This window comes from Ranitomeya variabilis, chromosome 1 (genome assembly GCF_051348905.1).
Source record: "Ranitomeya variabilis isolate aRanVar5 chromosome 1, aRanVar5.hap1, whole genome shotgun sequence".
NCBI classification, from domain to species: domain Eukaryota; kingdom Metazoa; phylum Chordata; class Amphibia; order Anura; family Dendrobatidae; genus Ranitomeya; species Ranitomeya variabilis.
In genome coordinates, this window is record NC_135232.1 from 802394197 (window position 1) to 802419704 (window position 25508).

At 43.6% G+C, this 25508-nt stretch overlaps 1 protein-coding gene across 1 annotated transcript in view; it reads right to left on the minus strand.

The window, feature by feature from the left end:
• Nucleotides 1-25390, minus strand: part of TEX15 (testis expressed 15, meiosis and synapsis associated) — a 247059-nt gene extending 221669 nt beyond the window's left edge. Inside the window, exon 1 of the mRNA XM_077274002.1 lies at nucleotides 25303-25390. Within this exon, the coding sequence (XP_077130117.1) occupies nucleotides 25303-25342 (40 nt within the window). The 5' untranslated portion in view covers nucleotides 25343-25390. The remainder of the gene's footprint in view (nucleotides 1-25302) is intronic.
• Nucleotides 25391-25508: the final 118 nt, after the last annotated feature.

Below are 25508 nucleotides of genomic sequence, written 5' to 3' on the forward strand. Positions count from 1 at the left end.
GGAGGGGGCACCGAACCCTCACCAGAACCACCAGGGCGATCTGGATGAGCACTATGAAATGCACGAACCAAATCAGGAGCATGAACATCAGATGCTGTCACCCAAGAATTATCCTCCTGACCATAGCCTTTCCACTTAACCAGATACTGAAGTTTCCCACTGGAAACACGGGAGTCCAAGATCTTTTCCACCACATACTCCAACTCACCCTCAACCAGCACAGGAGCAGGAGGATCAGCAGACGGAACAACCGGCACCTCATACCTCCGCAACAATGACCGATGAAAAACATTATGAATAGTAAAAGATGCTGGGAGGTCCAAACGAAAGGACACAGGATTGAGAACCTCCAGAATAACTCTACTGGTCCAGTCATCAGGGACAAACAGTCTACCAGGCGGACAGCGATCAGGCCTATCCACCTGAAACTCCTGCAAAGAGCGCCGCAGGTCTGGGGAGACAGCTGACAATATCACCCCATCCTTCAGGATGCCAGTAGGTTCGGAATCACCAGGCGAGTCAGGCTCAAAACTCCTAGAGAGGGCATCCGCCCTCACATTCTTAGACCCAGGCAGATATGAAACCACAAAGTTAAATCGAGAGAAAAACAACGACCAGCGCGCCTGTCTAGGATTCAGACGCCTGGCTGACTCAAGATAAATTAGATTTTTGTGGTCAGTCAAGACCACCACCTGGTGTCTAGCACCCTCAAGCCAATGACGCCACTCCTCAAATGCCCACTTCATGGCCAAGAGCTCCCGATTTCCAACATCATAATTTCGCTCAGCGGGCGAAAACTTTCGAGAGAAAAACGCACATGGTCTCATCACTGAGCAGTCAGGACCTTTCTGCGACAAAACTGCACCTGCTCCGATCTCGGAAGCATCCACTTCAACCTGGAACGGGAGCGAAACATCAGGCTGGCGCAACACAGGAGCAGAAGAAAAGCGGCGCTTCAGCTCCCGAAAGGCCTCCACAGCCGCAGAGGACCAATTAGCAACATCAGCACCCTTCTTGGTCAAATCAGTCAAAGGTTTAGCAATGGCAGAAAAACCCGCTATGAATCGGCGATAGAAATTAGCAAATCCCAAGAATTTCTGAAGACTCTTTAGAGAAGTAGGTTGTATCCAATCACAAATAGCCTGAACCTTAACAGGGTCCATCTCCATAGATGAAGGGGAAAAAATATATCCCAAAAAGGAAATTCTCTGAACCCCAAAAATACACTTTGAGCCCTTCACAAATAGAGAATTAGCTCGTAAAACCTGAAAAACTCTCCTGACCTGTTGAACATGAGATTCCCAGTCCTCCGAAAAAATCAAAATATCATCCAAATACACAATCATAAATTTATCCAGATATTCACGGAAAATATCGTGCATAAAGGACTGAAAAACGGAAGGGGCATTCGCGAGACCGAAAGGCATTACCAAATACTCAAAATGGCCTTCAGGCGTATTAAATGCGGTCTTCCACTCATCCCCCTGCTTAATCCGCACCAAATTATACGCACCACGTAGATCGATCTTAGTGAACCACTTCGCCCCCTTTATGCGAGCAAAAAGATCAGTCAGTAAAGGTAACGGGTACTGGTATTTAACTGTAATCTTATTCAGAAGTCGATAGTCGATACAAGGTCTCAATGAACCATCCTTTTTACCCACAAAGAAAAACCCTGCCCCCAGTGGAGACAAAGAGGGGCGAATATGACCCTTTTCCAAAGATTCTCTGATATACTCCCGCATAGCAGTATGTTCAGGTACAGACAAATTAAACAAGCGACCCTTAGGAAATTTACTACCGGGAATCAACTCAATAGCGCAGTCACACTCTCTGTGAGGGGGGAGAGAATCAGTTTTAAGCTCCTGAAAGACATCATAAAAATCTGACAGAAATGCTGGGATCTCAGAGGGAGTAGATGAAGAAATGGGAACCAAAGGTGCATCCCCATGAATCCCCCGACATCCCCAGCTCAGCACAGACATTGATCTCCAGTCCAAGACTGGATTATGAATTTGTAACCATGGTAATCCAAGTACTAATACGTCATGTAGATTATATAACACAAGGAAACGAATAATCTCCTGATGGTCTGGGGAAAGATGCATAGTCACTTGTGTCCAATATTGTGGTTTATTGCTAGCCAAAGGTGTAGAATCAATACCCTTTAAGGGAATAGAAACCTCCAGAGGCTCTAAATCAAACCCACAACGCTTGGCAAAGGACCAATCCATGAGACTCAGAGCGGCGCCAGAATCCACATAAGCATCCACAGTAACAGATGACAAAGTACAAATCAATGTCACGGACAAAAGAAATTTAGACTGCAAGGTACCCATAGAAAAAGATTTATCAACCTTTTTATCAACCTTCTTTATGCGTTTAGAGCATGCGGATATAACATGAGCTGGATCTCCACAATAGAAGCACAACCCATTTTTGCGCCTGTAATTCTGTCGTTCGCCTCTAGACAATACACTATCGCATTGCATATGCTCTGGTGCCTTTTCAGAGGTCACTGCCAAATGATGCACAGGTTTTTGCTCAGAAGATACCGCCATATGGTGCACAGGTTTTTGCTCAGAAGATACCGCCATATGGTGCACAGATTTGCGCTCCCGTAAACGCCGATCAATCTGGATAGCCAATTTCATGGCATCATTCAGACCTGTAGGCACAGGGAACCCCACCATGACATCCTTCACGGCATCAGAGAGACCTTCTCTGAAATTAGCTGCTGGAGCGCACTCATTCCATTTAATAAGCACCGACCATTTACGAAATTTTTGGCAGTATATCTCAGCTTCATCTTGCCCTTGGGAAAGAGCTATCAAGGCTTTCTCAGCCAAAATCTCTAAATTAGGTTCTTCATAAAGCAACCCCAAAGCCAGAAAAAACGCATCTACATTTAATAACGCAGGATCCCCTGGCGACAATGCAAATGCCCAACTTTGTGGGTCACCCCGCAATAGAGAAATAACAATTCTAACCTGTTGCGCAGGATAACCAGCAGAGTGAGATTTCAGAGACAAAAACAATTTACAATTCTCTCTGAAATTCAAAAAACGGGATCTGTCTCCGGTAAAAAATTCAGGCATAGGGATCTTAGGTTCAGACATTGGAGCACGTATAACAAAATCTTGTAAGTTCTGGACCTTTGTAGCCAGGTTATTCAGACCTGCAACCAAACTCTGTGGATCCATGATTCAAACAGGTGTAACCAAAGCCATTCAGAGATTAAGAGGAGAGGAAAAAAAAAAAAGGCTGAAGACTGCAGTTTAAGCAAGGAGTACAAATAAGCACTAAGGTGCACCTTCCAAACACAGAAGGAAAAAAAAAACCTTTTCATATCCTTTCCTGCTTTAGTGCATAGTTTTAACACATGTGGGCCGGCCAAACTGTTATGATTTTCCCAATGGCAGGGAAATCAAAATAACAACGGACTAGCTCTCGGGTGATGGGAACTAAAGTGACCGTGACCTGAACCTGACACAACACTGGAAGTAGCCGGGGAGTGTTTCCTACGATGCCCTAGACACCACGCGCCAGCCGGAGATCTAACTACCCCTATCAGAGGAATATACAGGCCTGCCTTACCTCCAGAGATGAACCCCAAAAGGAGATAGCAGCCCCCCACAGATATTGACGGTGAGTCAAGAGGAAAAGACATACGTAGGATGAACAGCAGATTTAGCACAGTGAGGTCCGCTTACTAGATAGCAGAAGTACAGGAAAGAGTCACTTCACGGTCAACTTCAAAACACTACTCAAAAACACCATCCTGAAATTACTTTAAAACTCCAGTGACAACTCATGCCACTGGAGTGGCAATTTCAGTCCACGAGAGCTTCCAGCTACAGAGAGTCACATTGCAAATAGCTGGACAAAAATAGCATTAACTAGAAACAAAATTCAACTTAGCTGAACAGGATCTTGAGGCAGGAGAATGCAACAGAATGCTCTTGTGTCTCCCCTTTTCCTCATAGATTGTAAGCTTGCGAGCAGCAGGGCCCTTTTTCCTCCTGGTATCTGTTTTGAACTGTGATTTCTGTTATGCTGTAATGTCTGTTGTCTGTATAAGTCCCCTCTATAAGTTGTAAAGCGCTGCGGAATATGTTGGCGCTATATAAATAAAATTATTATTATTATTACTGATACATTGTTGGCCGGCATCGGACCAGCAGCCAAGCAGCCTTAAATAGGAAACTCCCCTAATGGGTGTCAACAGGTGATCAAGGATAGAAGAAGGCAAATAAGTGGCACTACCATAAAACACCACCGGGGGAGCCCACAAACAGAATTCACAACAGCGGACACCATGTCACGTTTGGAGAGCCCCCGTGTGCCTAAACATTGGAGCTCCCCCACAAGTGACCCCATTTTGGAAACTAGACCCCCCAAGGAACTTATCTAGAAGCATAGTGGGCACTTTAAACCCCCAGGTGCTTCACAAATTGATCCGTAAAAATGAAAAAGTACTTTTTTTTCACACAAAAATTATTTTAGCCTCAATTTTTTCATTTTCACATGGGCAACAGGATAAAATGGATCCTAAATTTTGTTGGGCAATTTCTCCTGAGTACACCAATACCTCACATGTGGGGGTAAACCACTGTTTGGGCACATGGTAAGGCTCGGAAGGGAAGGAGCGCCATTTGACTTTTTGAATGAAAAATTATCTCCATCGTTAGCGGACACCATGTCGCGTTTGGAAAGCCCCTGTGTGCCTAAACATTGGAGCTCCTCCACAAGTGACCCCATTTTGGAAACTAGACCCCCCAAGGAACTCATCTAGAGGCATAGTGAGCACTTTAAACCCCCAGGTGCTTCACAAATTGATCCGCAAAAATGAAAAAGTACTTTTTTTTCACACAAAATTTCTTTTAGCCTCAATTCTTTCATTTTCACATGGGCAACAGGATAAAATGGATCCTAAAATTTGTTGGGCAATTTCTCCTGAGTATGCCGATACCTCATATGTGGGGGTAAACCACTGTTTGGGTGCACGGCAAGGCTCGGAAGGGGAGGCGTGCCATTTGACTTTTTGAATGGAAAATTAGCTCCAATCGTTAGCGGACACCATGTCGCGTTTGGAGAGCCCCTGTGTGCCTAAACATTGGAGCTCCCCTACAAGTGACCCCATTTTGGAAACTAGACCCCCCAAGGAACTTATGTAGATGCATAGTGAGCACTTATAACCCCCAGGTGCTTCACAGAAGTTTATAACGCAGAGCCGTGAAAATAAAAAAATAATTTTTCTTTCCTCAAAAATGATTTTTAGCCCAGAATTTTTTATTTTCCCAAGGGTAATAGGAGAAATTGGACCCCAAATGTTGTTGTCCAGTTTGTCCTGAGTACGATGATACCCCATATGTGGGGGTAAACCACTGTTTGGGCGCACGGCAGGGCTCGGAAGGGAAGGCACGCCATTTGGCTTTTTGAATGGAAAATTAGCTCCAATCATTAGCGGACACCATGTCGCGTTTGGAGAGCCCCTGTGTGCCTAAACATTGGAGCTCCCGCACAAGTGACCCCATTTTGGAAACTAGACCTCCCAAGGAACTAATCTAGATGTGTGGTGAGCACTTTGAACCCCCAAGTGCTTCACAGAAGTTTATGACGCAGAGCCGTGAAAATAAAAAATGTGTTTCCTTTCCTCAAAAATATTTTTTTAGCCCAGAATTTTTTTATTTTTGCAAGAGTAACAGGAGAAATTGGACCCCAAAAGTTGTTGTCCAGTTTCTCCTGAGTACGCTGATACCCCATATGTGGGGGTAAACCACTGTTTTGGCACACGTCGGGGTTCGGAAGGGAAGTAGTGACGTTTTGAAATGCAGACTTTGATGGAATGCTCTGCGGGCATCAGGTTGCGTTTGCAGAGCCCCTGATGTGCCTAAACAGTAGGAACTCCCCACAAGTGACTCCATTTTGGAAACTAGACCCCCAAGGGAACTTATCTAGATGTGTGGTGAGCACGTTCAACCCCCAAGTGCTTCACAGAAGTTTACAACGCAGAGCCGTGAAAATAAAAAATCATTTTTCTTTCCTCAAAAAAGATGTTTTAGCAAGCAATTTTTTATTTTCACAAGGGTAACAGGAGAATTTGGACCCCAATATTTGTTGCCCAGTTTGTTGTGAGTACGCTGATACCCCATATGTGGGGGTAAACCACTGTTTGGGCGCACGTCAGGGCTCGGAAGGGAAGTAGTGACATTTGAAATGCAGACTTTGATGGAATGGTCTGCGGGCGTCACATTGCATTTGCAGAGCCCCTGATGTGCCTAAACAGTAGAAACACCCCACAAGTGACCCCATTTTGGAAACTAGACCCCCGAAGGAACTTATCTAGATGTGTGGTGAGCACTTTCAACCCCCAAGTGCTTCACAGAAGTTTATAACGCAGAGCCGTGAAAATAAAAAATAATTGTTCTTTCCTCAAAAATTATGTTTTAGCAAGTAATTTTTTATTTTTGCAAGGGTAACAGGAGAAATTGGACCCCAACAGTTGTTGCCCAGTTTGTCCTGAGTACGCTGGTACCCCAAATGTGGGGGTAAACCACTGTTTGGGCGCACGTCGGGGCTTGGAAGGGCGGGAGCACCATTTGACTTTTTGAACGCAAGATTGGCTGGAATCAATGGTGGCGCCATGTTGCGTTTGGAGACCCCTGATGTGCCTAAACAGTGGAAACCCCTCAATTCTAACTTCAACACTAACCCCAACACACCCCTAATCCTAATCCCAACTGTAGCCATAACCCTAATCACAACCCTAACCCCAACACACCCCTAACCACAACCCTAACCGCAACACACCCGTAACCCTAATTCCAACCCTAATCCTAACCCTAATCCCAACCGTAACCCTAATCCCAACCCTAACCACAACTGTAACCCCAACACACCCCTAACCCTATCCGTAACCCTAACCACAAGCCTAATCTTAACCCTATTTCAAACCCTAGCCCTAATTCCAACCCTAACTCTAATTCCAACCCTAACCCTAAGGCTATGTGCCCACGTTGCGGATTCGTGTGAGATTTTTCCGCACGATTTTTGAAAAATCTGCAGGTAAAAGGCACTGCGTTTTACCTGCGGATTTACAGCAGATTTCCAGTGTTTTTTTGTGCGGATTTCACCTGCGGATTCCTATTGAGGAACAGGTGTAAAACGCTGCGGAATCCGCACAAAGAATTGACATGCTGCGGAAAATACAATGCAGCGTTTCTGCACGGAATTTTCCGCACCATGGGCACAGCGGATTTGGTTTTCCTTAGGTGTACATGGTACTGTAAACCTGATGGAAAACTGCTTTGAATTCGCAGTGGCCAATCCGCTGCGGATCCGCGGCCAATCCGCTGCCAATCCGCTGCGGATCCGCGGCCAATCCGCTGACAATCCGCTGCAGATCCGGCCAATCCGCTGCGGATCCGCGGCCAATCCGCTGCGGATCCGCGGCCAATCCGCTGCCGATCCGCTGCGGATCCGCGGCCCATCCGCTGCGGATCCGCTGTGGATCCGCGGCCGATCCGCTGCGGATCCGCGGCCGATCCGCTCTGTGTGCACATGCCATAACCCTACCCCTAACCCTACCCGTAACCCTAACCCTACCCCTAGTTCTAACCCTAACCCTAGTGGAAAAAAAAAAAAAAAAATCTTTATTTTATTATTGTCCCTATGGGGGTGATAAAGGGGGGGGGTTATTTATTATTTTTTTTATTTTGATCGCTGTGGTAGAACCTACCACAGCGATCAAAATGTACCTGTAAGGAATCTGCCGACTGGCAGATTCGGCGGGCGCACTGAGCATGCGCCCGCCATTTTGGAAGATGGCGGCGCCCAGCGAGCAGACGTACGGACACCGGGAGGATCGGTAAGTATGAAGGGGTGGTGGGGGGGTGGATCGGAGCACAGGGGGGGGGATCGGAGCACAGGGGGGGTGGATATGAGCAAGGAGGGAGCGGACAGGAGGACGGGGGAGCCGGCAGGCGGACGGAGGGGACCGGACCCCATAACGGAGGACTGGGGGGGCGATCGGTGGGTGTGGGGGGGGGTCACTTTAGTATTTCCAGCCATGGCCGATGATATTGCAGCATCGGCCATGGCTGGATTGTAATATTTCACCAGTTTTTTAGGTGAAATATTACAAATCGCTCTGATTGGCAGTTTCACTTTCAACAGCCAATCAGAGCGATCGTAGCCACGGGGGGGTGAAGCCACCCCCCCTGGGCTGAAGCACCACTCCCCCTCTCCCTGTAGATCGGGTAAAATAGGAGTTAACCCCTTCACCCGATCTGCAGGGACGCGATCATTCCATGACGCCACATAGGCGTCATGGGTCGGATTGGCACGGGTTTTCATGACGCCTACGTGGCGTCATGGGTCGGGAAGGGGTTAGGCAACTTAATAAAAACCAAATATATTCCCATCTCACTTGTTTATTTTCACCAGGTAAAACAATATAACTGCACTAAATTTAGAAATAAACATTTCTGACATGCAAAAACAAAACCCCAAAAAATTAGTGACCAATATAGCCACCTTTCTTTATGCTGACACTCAATAGCCTTCCATCCATAAATTCTGTCAGTTGCTTGATCTGTTTACGATCAACATTGCGTGCAGCAGCCACCACAGCCTCCCAGACACTGTTCCGAGAGGTGTACTGTTTTCCCTCCCTATAGCTCTCACATTTTATGAGGGACCACAGGTTCAGATCAAGTGAACAAGGGGGCCATGTCATTATTTTTTCTACTTTGAGACTTTTACTGGCCAGCCACGCTGTGGAGTAGTTGGAGGCATGTGATGGAGCATTGTCCTGCATGAAAATCATGTTTTTCTTGAACAATACCGACTTCTTCCTGTACCACTGATTGAAGAAGTTGTCTTCCTGAAACTGGCAGTAGGTCTGGGAGTTGAGCTTCACTCCATCCTCAACCCGAAAAGGTCCCACAAGTTCATCTTTGATGATACCAGCCCATACCCGTACCCCACCTCCACCTTGCTGGCGTCTCAGTCGGAGTGGAGCTCTCTGCCCTTTACTGATCCAGCCTCTGGCCCATCAATCTAGCCCATCAAGAGTCACTCTCATTTCATCAGTCCATAAAACCTTTAAAAAGTCAGTCATAAGATATTTCTTGGCCCAGTCATGACGTTTTATCTTATGTTTCTTGTTCAAAGGTGGTCGTTTTTCAGTCTTCCTTATGAGTATCGCACACCTTGTGCTTTTTGTTACTCCAGTAACGTTGCAGCTCTGAAATATGGCAAAACTGGTGGCAAATGGCATCTTGGCAGCTTCACGCTTGATTTTCCTCAATTCATGGGCAGTTATTTTGCGCCTTTTTTTCCCAACACGCTTCTTACAACCCTGTTAGCTATTTGCCATGAAACGCTTGATTGTTCGGTGATCACGCTTCAAATGTTTGGCAATTTTAAGACTCCTGCATCCCTCTGCAAGACATCTCACAATTTTGGACTTTTCAGAGCCCGTCAAATCTCTCTTCTGACCCATTTTGCCAAAGGAAAGGAAGTTGTCTAATAATTAAGCACACCTTATACAGGGTTTTGATGTCATTAGACAACACCCCTCCTCATTACAGAGATGCACATCACCTGATTTACTTAAGTGGTAGTTAGCTCTCAAGCCTGAACAGCTTGGAGTAGGACAACATGTATAAAAAGTATAATGTGATCAAAATACAACTTGCCTAATAATTCTGCACACAATGTATAGCAGAGGCCACGTAACACAGACAGTCACGTAGTATATAGCACAGCCATGTAGTATATAGGAGCCACGTAGTATATAACACAGCCCACATAGTATATAACACAGCCCACATAGTATATAACACTGCGCACATACTATATAACACTGCCTATGTAGTATATAACACTGCCCACGTAGTATATAACACTGCCACGTAGTATATAACACTGCCACGTAGTATATAACACAGCCCACGTAGTATATAACACTGCGCACGTAGTATATAACACTGTCCAAGTAGTATATAACACTGCCCACGTAGTATATAACACTGCCCACGTAGTATTTAGTACTGCCACGTAGTATATAACACAGCCCACATAGTATATAACACTGCCCACGTAGTATATAACAGTGCCCACGTAGTATATAACACTGCCCACGTAGTATATAACACTGCCCACGTAGTATATAACAGTGCCCACGTAGTATATAACACTGCCACGTAGTATATAACACTTCCTACGTAGTATATAACACTGCCCACGTAGTATATAACACTGCCACGTGGTATACAACACAGCCCACGTAGTATATAATGCTGCCTACATAGTAAACACTGCCCACATAGTATATAACACTGCCACGTAGCATATAACACAGCCCACGTAGTATATAACACTGCCCACGTAGCATATAACACAGCCCACGTACTATATAACACTGCCCACGTAGTATATAACACTGCGCACGTAGTATATAACACTGCCCATGTAGTATATAACACTGCCCACATAGTATATAACACTGCCACGTAGTATATAACACAGCCCACGTAATATATAGCATCCACGCAGTATATAATACAGCCCACATAGTATATAACACTGCCTATGTAGTATATAACACAGCCCACATAATATATAGCATCCGCGCAGTATATAACACAGCCCATGTAGTATATAACACTGCCCACAAAGTATATCACACAGCCCACATAGTATATAACACTGCCCACGTAGTATATAACACTGCCACGTAGTATAACAGCCCACGTAGTATATAACACTGCGCACGTAGTATATAACACTGCCCACGTAGCATATAACACTGCCCACGTAGTATTTAGCACTGCCACGAAGTATATAACACAGCCCACGTAGTATATAACACTGCCACGTAGTATATAACACAGCCCACGTAGTATATATAACTGCCCACGTAGTATAACACTGCCCACGTAGTATATAACACTGCCCACATAGTATATAACACTGCCCACGTAGTATATAACACTGCCCACGTAGTATATAACACTGCCCACGTAGTATTTAGTACTGCCACGTAGTATATAACACAGCCCACATAGTATATAACACTGCCCACGTAGTATATAACAGTGCCCACGTAGTATATAACACTGCCCACGTAGTATATAACAGTGCCCACGTAGTATATAACACTGCCACGTAGTATATAACACTTCCTACGTAGTATATAACACTGCCCACGTAGTATATAACACTGCCACGTGGTATACAACACAGCCCACGTAGTATATAATGCTGCCTACATAGTAAACACTGCCCACATAGTATATAACACTGCCACGTAGCATATAACACAGCCCACGTAGTATATAACACTGCCCACGTAGCATATAACACAGCCCACGTACTATATAACACTGCCCACGTAGTATATAACACTGCGCACGTAGTATATAACACTGCCCATGTAGTATATAACACTGCCCACATAGTATATAACACTGCCACGTAGTATATAACACAGCCCACGTAATATATAGCATCCACGCAGTATATAATACAGCCCACATAGTATATAACACTGCCTATGTAGTATATAACACAGCCCACATAATATATAGCATCCGCGCAGTATATAACACAGCCCATGTAGTATATAACACTGCCCACAAAGTATATCACACAGCCCACATAGTATATAACACTGCCCACGTAGTATATAACACTGCCACGTAGTATAACAGCCCACGTAGTATATAACACTGCGCACGTAGTATATAACACTGCCCACGTAGCATATAACACTGCCCACGTAGTATTTAGCACTGCCACAAAGTATATAACACAGCCCACGTAGTATATAACACTGCCACGTAGTATATAACACAGCCCACGTAGTATATATAACTGCCCACGTAGTATAACACTGCCCACGTAGTATATAACACTGCCCACATAGTATATAACACTGCCCACGTAGTATATAACACTGCCCACGTAGTATATAACACTGCCCACATAGTATATAACACTGCCCACGTAGTATATAACACTGCCCACGTAGTGTATAACAGTGCCCACGTAGTATATAACACTGCCACGTAGTATATAACACTGTGCACGTACTATATAACACTGCCTACGTAGTATATAACACTGCCCACGTAGTATATAACACTGCCCACGTAGTATATAACACTGCCACATAGTATATAACACAGCCCACGTAGTATATAACACTGTCACGTAGTATATAACACAGCCCACGTAGTATATAATGCTGCCTACATAGTATATAACACTGCCCACGTAGTATATAACACTGCCCCCGTAGTATATAACACTGCCACGTAGTATATAACACAGCCCACGTAGTATATAACACTGCCCATGCAGTATATAACACTGCGCACGTAGTATACAACACTGCCCATGTAGTATATAACACTGCCACGTTGTATATAACACTGCCACGTAGTATATAACACAGCCCACGTAGTATATAACACAGCCCACGTAGTATATATCACTGCGCACGTAGTATATAACACAGCCCACGTAGTATATAACACTGCCCACGTAGTATAGAACACTGTGCACGTACTATATAACACTGCCTACGTAGTATATAACACTGCCTACGTAGTATATAACACTGCCCACGTAGTATATAACACTGCCCACGTAGTATATAACACTGCGCACGTAGTATATAACACTGCCCATGTTGTATATAACACTGCCCACGTAGTATATAACAGTGCCCACGTAGTATATAACAGTGCCCACGTAGTATATAACACTGCCACGTAGTATATAACACTGTGCACGTACTATATAACACTGCCTACGTAGTATATAACACTGCCCACGTAGTATATAACACTGCCACGTAGCATATAACACAGCCCACATAGTGTATAACACTGCCCATGTAGTATATAATGCTGCCCACATAGTATATAACACTGCCCACATAGTATATATCACTGCCCATGTAGTATATAACACAGCCCACGCAGTATATAACACAGGCCACATAGTATATAATACTGCCCATACAGTATATAGCAGCCTAGCAGCTTATATCACAGCCCAAGTACTATATAGCACTGTGGGCACCATATCCCTGTTAAAAAAAGAATGAAAATAAAAGATTGTTAAATACTCACCCTCCGGCGTCCAGCGAAGCTGTCCCTATGCGCGCGATGCGGCCACCAGCTTCCGTTCCCAGCCATGCATTGCGAAATTACCCAGATGACTTAGTGGTCTTGCGAGACGGCTACGTCATCATCTCGCGAGACTGCAATGCATGGCCCGGAGCATCGCGATAAGCGGGAAAGGCGCCGGAAGGTGAGTATATAATGATTTTTTAATTTTTTTTCTTATTTTTATCATTAGATCTTTTAACTATTGATGCTGCATAGGCAGCATCAATAGTAAAAAGTTAGTCACACAGGGTTATTTGCAGCGTTAACGGACTGCGTTACACCACGGCATAACGCAGCCATTAACCCTGCGTGAGCGCTGACTGGAGGGGAGTATGGAGGGGGCACTGACAGAGCGTAGGAAGGGGCCAATTCGCGGACGGAATCGGCAACGCGGGATTTCCATGACAGACAAACAGACGGAAGTGACCCTTAGACGATTATATATATAGATCACTATGTTCTTTTTGCCATTAGATCTCTCCACTACCTTTTGGTGACTTACACCGGTGGCCTTACTCTCTTTTATTTGATCTGGTAGTTACCTGTCATTCATGTGAACACATGTTATTATAATATAGGAATCTTGAACTTACTCTTGTTCCTCTGACCTGCGGTTCCATTTGCATGGTAGCAGTCATTGTCTTATCACCTCTTTGTGATTTATTGTTGTATACTCCTTTTTATATAAATCTTTGACTAAAGTATCATATTTTAGCGAAATCTGGTTCAAGATTTTGTGCTTTGCATAGTTTTTTGCACAATGGAGCATGTCACTTCTTTCAGCATTTTTTCAGTGTTTGTTCAGTGATTTTCACCCATTGAAATGAATGGGTAGTGAAAAAAAAAGCTGAAAAAACGCACCAAAAACGCAAATATCAGGTTTTGCTGCGTTTCTTGTGCCAAAACTTGATTCTATAGAATAGGACTTTTTTTTCAACACTAAACTTTATCAGCATGCAGAAGAGACAAATCTAGAATGCCAAAACCGCACAAAAAAAGCAAGATAAAAACAAAGAGAAACATGCATTTTTCTACAGATTCCTTCCTGGGAAGAGATTAGTTTTTGCTGCTGAAAAAAAACGCTGAAAAAACGCATAGTGTGAACTTACCATTATACTAAGAAATGATCTGCTGACCCTCATTTGTGCTGTTCCCTCAACAGACTTTATCATATCCAAAAACACATTGTCCTTTATTAGTAACTATGTATGACTCGGGGCGCAGTAAGACGGCCGTATAAACAGGGCTATGAAGCTGGTGTTGTCGAGTCGGTGTCAATTTTGATGGAGTTGGAGTCGGTATAAAATGCACAGACTCCTAAAATAATACATTGGGCACAGTAGTACAACGCAGAATGTGCTGTAAATGTTTTCATAAGAATTTGGGAAAGTTATGAAATTTCTTATAAATGTCTGTTCTGTTCCTGATCGAAGGATCTCGGCTTTTAGTTGAGATGAATCTGTGCTGCACTTTACATACAGGCTCAGTAGTGACCAGTGCTGTGGGGTCGGAGGTCAGGGAAACTGAGAAGTTGGAGGTCATGCTTACCCACTCCACAGCCCTGCGTATAACACGGACTACAATCGCATCGCATTGCTTGGACTGGCAGGCGGTTCTCCTGACCCAAGCATTACTGCTGCATACAAATAACAGCTATGAGCACTATATAGAAGGGGGAAGCAGTGTAAACATACTCAAGTTGATGGTTAGGCAGATTGCATGACAGAGATGATCTGAGATCCGAGGGAAGAGTCTGGAGAATTTTCAGTGAAAAGAACCGTGGGCACTGCATATGAAGAGGGCACTGAGCGGACGCGTGCGATCCAAGTTCTGAGAGCCTTAGGCTGCCATCACACGTTCAGTATTTGGTCAGTATTTTACATGAGTATTTGTAAGCCAAAACCAGGAGTGGGTGATAAATGCAGAAGTGGTGCATATGTTTTTATTATACTTTTCCTCTAATTGTTCCACTCCTGGTTTTGGCTTACGAATACTGATGTAAAATACTGACCAAATACTGCAAGTGTGACGGCAGCCTTAAAAGGGGTTTTCTGTGATTTGCAGACCTGCGATCACGTGCCAAATCAGCAACTTTTCTTGCTTCTTACATTGTTAATGAAAAACTAGGCAACATGTGACCATAAGTATACAAATCGCATTTCTGCTGTCACGTGATGACAACTCAAGCTGAAAAAAGAGTGGAACCATTAGGGCAGGTTCACATGAGCGTATAAAAACTCATTCAAAGTTTCATCCAGAAAAGTGGGACAATTTTTCTTCTCACTTGTAGTCCATGTGCTGTCCATTTTACCATTTACAGTTTCCTAGGTTACTGAATTTGTAATGTATCTGTAAAAATCAGATTCTAGACTGTGCGATCTGATTTTTTCCTCGCATCCATAGATTTGAATGGGTGAGTTTCATCTCAGTTCCAGGGGAAAATCGTGCATGGTTGCAAATTATTTCACACACAGATTCGGTCGGTGAAAATTAATTTAAAAAATAGGAACAAACAGCTCGCCCCTGATATATGACTGAGATCCTCCACACAGGGAAGCCACTGCTGCTAGACTCAGCGCTGTATAGATCCAATAGAAAAAACTCCTCCAGCCGAAAATCCAGGTAAAAAAACAGAACTTATTTAGAAATGTATATTATGTTGCAGGATGAAAATGTTATTCATTTTTTAATCACATTGGAATAAAATTCTGCTACCTGGATCTTCGACTGGAGGAGATTTTTCTATTGAAAAAATCATTCATCAGCACTGCCTTATTAAATAACATTGGTGTGAGTGCAATCAGTTTTCTTTTAATGGATAACACTTGGATCAAAAATACTGTTGTGAGCAGGAGCCATTACAGTGTGCAAATTGCACACTTTCAGCATTCATCAATCTGCATATCATATATACTGACTGCAAAAATGTACGTGATGCCCAGAAACCCCCTTTATCCCCTTCCTGACATCCGACGTACTATCCCGTCGAGGTGGGGTGGGCCCGTATGACCGCCGACGGGATAGTACGTCATCATCGATCAGCGGCGCTCACGGGGGGAGCGCGGCCGATCGCGGCCGGGTGTCAGCTGCATATCGCAGCTGACATCCGGCACTATGTGCCAGGAGCGGTCACGGACCGCCCCCGGCACATTAACCCCCGGCACACCGCGATCAAACATGATCGCAGTGTACCGGCGGTATAGGGAAGCATCGCGCAGGGAGGGGGCTCCCTGCGGGCTTCCCTGAGACCCCCGGAGCAACGCGATGTGATCGCGTTGCTCTGAGGGTCTCCTACCTCCCTCCTCGCCGCAGGTCCCGGATCCAAGATGGCCGCGGCATCCGGGTCCTGCAGGGAGGGAGGTGGCTTACCGAGTGTCTGCTCAGAGCAGACACTTGGAAAGCCTGCAGCCCTGCACAGCAGATCGTCGATCTGGCAGAGTGCTGTGCACACTGCCAGATCAATGATCTGTGATGTCCCCCCCTGGGACAAAGTAAAAAAGTAAAAAAAAAATTTTTCCACATGTGTAAAAAAAAAAAAAAAAAAATTCCTAAATAAATAATAATAAAAAAAAATATATTATTCCCATAAATACATTTCTTTATCTAAATAAAAAAAACAAAACAATAAAAGTACACATATTTAGTATCGCCGCGTCCGTAACGACCCAACCTATAAAACTGCCCCACTAGTTAACCCCTTCAGTAAACACCGTAAGAAAAAAAAAAAAAAAACGAGGCAAAAAACAACGCTTTATTACCATACCGCCGAACAAAAAGTGGAATAACACACGATCAAAAAGACTGATATAAATATCCATGGTACCGCTGAAAACGTCATCTTGTCCCGCAAAAAACAAGCCGCCATACAGCATCATCAGCAAAAAAATAAAAAAGTTATAGTCCTGAGAATAAAGCGATACCAAAATAATTATTTTTTCTATATTTTAGTTTTTATCGTATAAAAGCGCCAAAACATAAAAAAATGATATAAATGAGATATCGCTGTAATCGTACTGACCCGACGAATAAAACTGCTTTATCAATTTTACCAAACGCGGAACGGTATAAACGCCTCTCCCAAAAGAAATTCATGAATAGCAGGTTTTTGGTCATTCTGCCTCACAAAAATCGGAATAAAAAGCGATCAAAAATGGTCACGTGTCCGAAAATGTTACCAATAAAAACGTCAACTCGTCCCGCAAAAAACAAGACCTCACATGACTCTGTGGAGCAAAATGTGGAAAAATTATAGGTCTCAAAATGTGGAGACGCAAAAACTTTTTTGCTATAAAAAGCGTTGCTGGTTTCACACTTGCGTTTTTGTCTGCAGCGTTTTTTGCACAAAAAAACGCATGCGTTTTTTCCCTATATTTGACATGAAAAACGCATGCGTTTTTTTTGTACGCGTTTGGTCGCGTTTTCAAACGCATGCGGTTTTTTTCTGCATGCGTTCATTTTCAGAAATACAACCTGCAGTATTTTCTTGCGTTTTTAAGCACATGCGTTTGTTTGCGTTAAAAACGCATGCATTTTTATCGAAAAAAAACAGAAAACACACTGAAAAGCCACCCACCACCATCAAGGTGATAAAGGGATCCAAACCCTAACCCTACCCCTAAACTCATCCCTAACCGTTTAATGAACATTTTCTGACAGTCATAGTGCCACGTATTTCAGTGCCACGTATTTCAGTGCCACGTATTTCAGTGCCACGTATTTCAGTGCCACGTATCACGTATTTCAGTGCCACGTGTTTCAGTGCCACGTATTTCAGTGCCACGTATCACGTATTTCAGTGCCACATATTTTAGTGCCACGTATTTCAGTGCCACGTATTTCAGTGCCACGTATTTCAGTGCCACGTATTTCAGTGCCACGTGTTTCAGTGCCACGTATTTAAGTGCCACGTATCACATATTTCAGTGCCACGTATTTAAGTGCCACGTATTTCAGTGCCACGTATTTCAGTGCCACGTATTTCAGTGCCACGTATTTCAGTGCCACGTATTTCAGTGCCACGTGTTTCAGTGCCACGTATTTAAGTGCCACGTATCACATATTTCAGTGCCACGTATTTAAGTGCCACGTATTTCAGTGCCACGTATTTCAGTGCCACGTATTTCAGTGCCACGTATTTCAGTGCCACGTATTTCAGTGCCACGTATTTCAGTGCCACGTATCACATATTTCAGTGCCACGTATTTAAGTGCCACGTATTTCAGTGCCACGTATTTCAGTGCCACGTGTTTCAGTGCCACGTATTTCAGTGCCACGTATCACGTATTTCAGTGCCACGTGTTTCAGTGCCACGTATTTAAGTGCCACGTATCACGTATTTCAGTGCCACGTATTTCAGTGCCACGTATTTCAGTGCCACGTATTTCAGTGCCACGTATTTCAGTGCCACGTATTTCAGTGCCACGTATTTCAGTGCCACGTATTTTAGTGACACGTATTTCAGTCACGTTTAGGGTTAGGGTTAGGGGTAGGGTTAGGGCTAGGGTTGGAGGTAAAGTTAGGGTTAGGGTTTGGATTACATTTACGTTTGGATTAGGGTTGGGATTAGAATTATGGGTGTGTCAGGGCTAGGGGTGTGGTTAGGGTTACCGTTGGGATTAGGGTTAGGGGTGTGTTTGGGTTAGGGTTTCAGGTAGAATTGGGGAGTTTCCACTGTCCAGGCACATCAGGGGCTCTCCAAGCGCGACATGGCGTCCAATCTCAATTCCAGCCAATTCTGCGTTGAAAAAGTAAAACAGTGCTCCTTCCCTTCCGAGCTCTCCCGTGCGCCCAAAAAGGGGTTTACCCCAACATATGTGTTATCAGCGTACTCGGGACAAATTGAACAACAACTTCTGGGGTCCAAGTTCTCTTGTTATCCTTAGGAAAATAAAAATTTGGGGGGCTAAAAATCATTTTTGTGGGAAAAAAAAGATGTTTTATTTTCACGGCTCTGCGTTATAAACTGTAGTGAAACACTTGGGGGTTCAAAGTTCTCACAACACATCTAGATAAGTTCCTTGGGAGGTCTAGTTTCCAATATGGGGTCACTTGTGGGGGGATTGTACTGTTTGGGTACATCAGGGGCTCTGCAAATGCAACGTGACGCCTGCAGACCAATCCATTTAAGGCTGCATTCCAAATGGCGCTCCTTCCCTTCCGAGCTCTGTCATGCACCCAAACAGTGGTTCCCCCCCACATATGGGGTATCAGCGTACTCAGGACAAATTGGACAACAACTTTTGGGGTCTAATTTATCCTGTTACCCTTGTAAAAATACAAAACTGGGGGCTAAAAAATCATTTTTGTGAAAAAAAAAATAATAATTTTTATTTTCACGGCTTTGCGCTATAAACTTTAGTGAAACACTTGGGGGTTCAAAGTTCTCAAAACACATCTAGATAAGTTCCTTGGGAGGTCTAGTTTCCAATATGGGGTCACTTGTAGGGGGTTTGTACTGTTTGGGTACATCAGGGGCTCTGCAAATGCAACGTGACGGCTGCTGACCAATCCATTTAAGTCTGCATTCCAAATGGCGCTCCTTCCCTTCCGAGCTCTGTCATGCGCCCAAACAGTGGTTCCCCCCCACATATGGGGTATCAGCGTACTCAGGACAAATTGGAAAACAAATTTTGGGGTCCAATTTATTCTGTTACCCTTGTAAAAATACAAAGCTGGGTGCTAAAAAATCATTTTTGAGAAAAAAAATAAAAATTATTTTCACGGCTCTGCGTTATAATCTGTAGTGAAACACTTGGGGGTTCAAAGCTCTCAAAACACATCTAGATAAGATCCTTAGGGGGTCTACTTTCCAAAATGGTGTCACTTGTAGGGAGTTTCAATGTTTAGGCACATCAGGGGCTCTCCAAACGCAACATGGCGTCCCATCTCAATTCCAGTCAATTTTGCATTGAAAAGTCAAATGGCGCTCCTTCCCTTCCAAGCTCTGCCATGCGCCCAAACAATGGTTTACACCCACATATGGGGTATCAGCGTACTCAGGACAAATTGGCCAACATTTTTTGGGGTCCAATTTCTTCTCTTACCCTTGGGAAAATAAAAAATTGGGGGCGAAAAGATCATTTTTGTGAAAAAATATGATTTTTTATTTTTACGGCTCTGCATTATAAACTTCTGTGAAGCACTTGGTGGGTCAAAGTGCTCACCACACATCTAGATAAGTTCCTTAGGGGGTCTACTTTCCAAAATGGTGTCACTTGTAGGGAGTTTCAATGTTTAGGCACATCAGGGGCTCTCCAAACGCAACATGGCGTCCCATCTCAATTCCAGTCAATTTTGCATTGAAAAGTCAAATGGCGCTCCTTCCCTTCCAAGCTCTGCCATGCGCCCAAACAATGGTTTACACCCACATATGGGGTATCAGCGTACTCAGGACAAATTGGCCAACATTTTTTGGGGTCCAATTTCTTCTCTTACCCTTGGGAAAATAAAAAATTGGGGGCGAAAAGATCATTTTTGTGAAAAAATATGATTTTTTATTTTTACGGCTCTGCATTATAAACTTCTGTGAAGCACTTGGTGGGTCAAAGTGCTCACCACACATCTAGATAAGTTCCTTAGGGGGTCTACTTTCCAAAATGGTGTCACTTGTAGGGAGTTTCAATGTTTAGGCACATCAGGGGCTCTCCAAACGCAACATGGCGTCCCATCTCAATTCCAGTCAATTTTGCATTGAAAAGTCAAATGGCGCTCCTTCCCTTCCAAGCTCTGCCATGCGCCCAAACAATGGTTTACACCCACATATGGGGTATCATCGTACTCAGGACAAATTGCACAACATTTTTTGGGGTCCAATTTCTTCTCTTACCCTTGGGAAAATAAAAAATTGGGGGCGAAAAGATCATTTTTGTGAAAAAATATGATTTTTTATTTTTACGGCTCTGCATTATAAACTTCTGTGAAGCACTTGGTGGGTCAAAGTGCTCACCACACATCAAGATAAGTTCCTTAGGGGGTCTACTTTCCAAAATGGTGTCACTTGTAGGGGGTTTCAGTGTTTAGGCACATCAGGGGCTCTCCAAACGCAACATGGCGTCCCATCTCAATTCCAGTCAATTTTGCATTGAAAAGTCAAATGGCGCTCCTTCCCTTCCAAGCTCTGCCATGCGCCCAAACAATGGTTTACACCCACATATGGGGTATCATCGTACTCAGGACAAATTGCACAACATTTTTTGGGGTCCAATTTCTTCTCTTACCCTTGGGAAAATAAAAAATTGGGGGCGAAAAGATCATTTTTGTGAAAAAATATGATTTTTTATTTTTACGGCTCTGCATTATAAACTTCTGTGAAGCACTTGGTGGGTCAAAGTGCTCACCACACATCAAGATAAGTTCCTTAGGGGGTCTACTTTCCAAAATGGTGTCACTTGTAGGGGGTTTCAGTGTTTAGGCACATCAGGGGCTCTCCAAACGCAACATGGCGTCCCATCTCAATTCCAGTCAATTTTGCATTGAAAAGTCAAATGGCGCTCCTTCCCTTCCAAGCTCTGCCATGCGCCCAAACAATGGTTTACACCCACATATGGGGTATCATCGTACTCAGGACAAATTGCACAACATTTTTTGGGGTCCAATTTCTTCTCTTACCCTTGGGAAAATAAAAAATTGGGGGCGAAAAGATCATTTTTGTGAAAAAATATGATTTTTTATTTTTACGGCTCTGCATTATAAACTTCTGTGAAGCACTTGGTGGGTCAAAGTGCTCACCACACATCAAGATAAGTTCCTTAGGGGGTCTACTTTCCAAAATGGTGTCACTTGTAGGGGGTTTCAGTGTTTAGGCACATCAGGGGCTCTCCAAACGCAACATGGCGTCCCATCTCAATTCCAGTCAATTTTGCATTGAAAAGTCAAATGGCGCTCCTTTCCTTCCGAGCTCTGCCATACGCCCAAACAGTGGTCTACCCCCACATATGGGGTATCAGCGTACTCAGGACAAATTGTACAACAACTTTGGGGGTCCATTTTCTCCTGTTACCCTTGGTAAAATAAAACAAATTGGAGCTGAAATAAATTTTGTGTGAAAAAAAGTTAAATGTTCATTTTTATTTAAACATTCCAAAAATTCCTGTGAAACACCTGAAGGGTTAATAAACTTCTTGAATGTGGTTTTGAGCACCTTGAGGGGTGCAGTTTTTAGAATGGTGTCACACTTGAGTATTTTCTATCATATAGACCCCTCAAAATGACTTCAAATGAGATGTGGTCCCTAAAAAAAAATGGTGTTGTAAAAATGAGAAATTGCTGGTCAACTTTTAACCCTTATAACTCCGTCACAAAAAAAAATTTTGGTTCCAAAATTGTACTGATGTAAAGTAGACATGTGGGAAATGTTACTTATTAAGTATTTTGCGTGACATATGTCTGTGATTTAAGGGCATAAAAATTCAAAGTTGGAAAATTGCAAAATTTTCAAAATTTTCACCAAATTTCCATTTTTTTCACAAATAAACGCAAGTTATATCGAATAAATTTTACCACTAACATGAAGTACAATATGTCACGAGAAAACAATGTCAGAATCGCCAAGATCCGTCAAAGCGTTCCAGAGTTATAGCCTCATAAAGGGACAGTGGTCAGAATTGTAAAAATTGGCCCGGTCATTAACGTGCAAACCACCCTTGGGGGTGAAGGGGTTATTCATGCAGTATCAAGACCCCAAGTTTGCTGTGGGGTCAGAACTGTTACAGATTTACATGTAACTTGACTAATTGGATCCTTACAGATTATAAGAATGAAAGATTAATTTTCTTATAGTTCATGCAGTAACACAACTCTGCCCAAATAAGCAATACCACACACAGCCCCCTAAAGACACTTGTCATCCTAACTTCAACACAATGGGCTTCTATACTTTACTGTAAGCTTTTCCTTCTTTTTGTAGAAAATTATTCCACAGGAGGATAATATGTCATATGTATATATATATATTTTTTTTACTGGAAAGCTTCCTCTTTATGACATCTGTTTATGTCATCTACCTTTACCCCCTTCCCGACATATGACGTTTAGTTATGTCATATGTCGGGTGCCAGACTTTGATGTGGGCTCTTTCCAGGCAGATGATGGCTGCATTATTTGAATATCTGCGAAAAGAGTGGAGCGGAACCCACTGCATGTTAAACGCAGCTGTCAATCTCTGACAGCAGCATTTAATACGTGTCTGCAAGGGAATGCATCATTCCATGCAGCCATGTTGTGATTGGGGGGGGGCGCCGATGGGCTGCCACGACAGCCGGGGTCTGCTGAAGACTTCTGTGCTTGTCATGGTGATTCTCCTGTGAAGGCCAGCGTTTTGCAGGCGTTCATAGGACACTGTCATTTTTCTATACAAAGCATTGCTGAAGGAGAATGGCGACACACGCAAAAAATGTTTTTCTTTTTTACCTGTTTTCCTAATTTTTTTAATCATTTAAATAAATAAAAAAAAAAACTATACATGTTTGGTATCTGTGTAATCACACTGACATGGCGAATGTTAAATAAAAAAAGAAAACAATTGTGGAATTGCCCCTTTTTTTTGCACTTGGAATGTTTTTCCCACTTTCCAGTGCATCGCATGATAAAATGAATGGTGTCATTCAAAGATAAAACTTGTCCGGCAAAAAAATTAGCCCTCATATGGTTTTGTAGATTAAAAAGAAGAAGAGGAAGAAAAGAGCCTGGCCATAACGGGGTCAAATAAAAAAAGACAAACCTTGCTCTCCAATCTTATATAGGTTGATAGGATATAATCCTCATAAATAGGTATACTATACACACTAGGCTTTTTCCATTGCATACATACTGATGCCATGCATAGCTGTTGGCATTTCACTGTGCACCACACCACCTAGGGCACCGTACTTTCATCTCCTTGTGCATTCCCACGTTGCCTAGAGCAGAAACTGTCATAAAGAAAAACTGTCTTTCACGCCCTTAGTGACCAATCACAGCACAGCTTTCATTTTTCTACAGCACCCCAAGTAATGAAAGCTGTGCTGTGATTAATTACTACGGGCAAAAGAGAAAAATGATTAAGTTTCATAAACTCACAAAACATGAATGAAGGCAACAAAAGACATGGCGGCCAGGTGTCCATGCTACAACTCCACCGAGTCCTGTCACTTTTTCACGAGCCATGGCAGATTTATCTTACTTTGCTCCAAGCGGTCAACAAGAGCGCACTTTTTGTTTTCCTAATCCTAAATATACCGTAAATAGCCTTTTATAAGAAATCAACTCCTAAACAAACGTTATCACTTCAAGGAATTTCCCATCAGCACCGAAATAATACAAATGTACAAAACCCATCAGCACAATCATCAAAGAGGTTGGAGACATTTTTTTTTTCAGGCCAGATCTTGCACCCTCTGGCTATGTGCACACATAGGAAAAGTGGTGCAGAATTTTCTGCACAAAATCCGCATCTCCTGGCCGAATCCGCAGCCGTGGATTTTCTGCGGTTTTTATGCAGATTTTCTGCGGATTTTCTGCAGTTTTTGCCACTGCGGATTTCTATTATGGAGGGGTGCAGAAACGCTGCAGATCCGCACAAAAGAAGTGACATGCACTTCTTTGAAATCCTCAGCAATTCCGCACTGATTTTTCTGCACAGCTTTTTTTTCCCCATTAACTAACATTGTACTGTAAATCACAGTGCGGATCTGCAGCGTTTCTGATCGGAAAAATCCGCATCGTGTGCACATAGCCTCCGGCTTTCACAGGCTCTTTGTTTCTCTGTGGCCATAAATCAGCGGAAAGAAGCTGAGCATAAAGCAGCTACAGATTACAGACTACTACATGGATTGTCAGGGCGAGCTCACTGATGGTTGGTCAGTTAGCTCATTCTGCAGCCAGCAACAAACAGTGCAACACTTTTAATGAAACCCAATTTAAAGAGAAATTAAGTGCTCCCAAAGGTGGTCAACCCCTTTAATCCCAAAGTAGAGGCCGTTTCTGGCAAATGCAGCTGTTTGGTGAGTCCTGACAACACATCACTGACTATAGTCTAAGTGACGAATCCAGAAACTTGGAGCTGTACAGTACACAGAGGCCACTGGCCAAGACACCAGGGACCACCATGTAAAGAAGTACGTGTGAGGATATCACTGACCTGTGCCTGCCAACAGACGAACGTCCGCACCGCCCGCCATAGGTCTCTGCGACTGCGAGCTGGAGGGTGCCTCTGCGCAGCAACAACATCAAAGACCACGCCCACTGCATGAACACATCAGATGATTGGTGAGTATACGCACGAAGATCCTCTCACGCGTCCGTTGATTGGTAGTTTCACGCATCAACTCAATAGACCACGCCCAC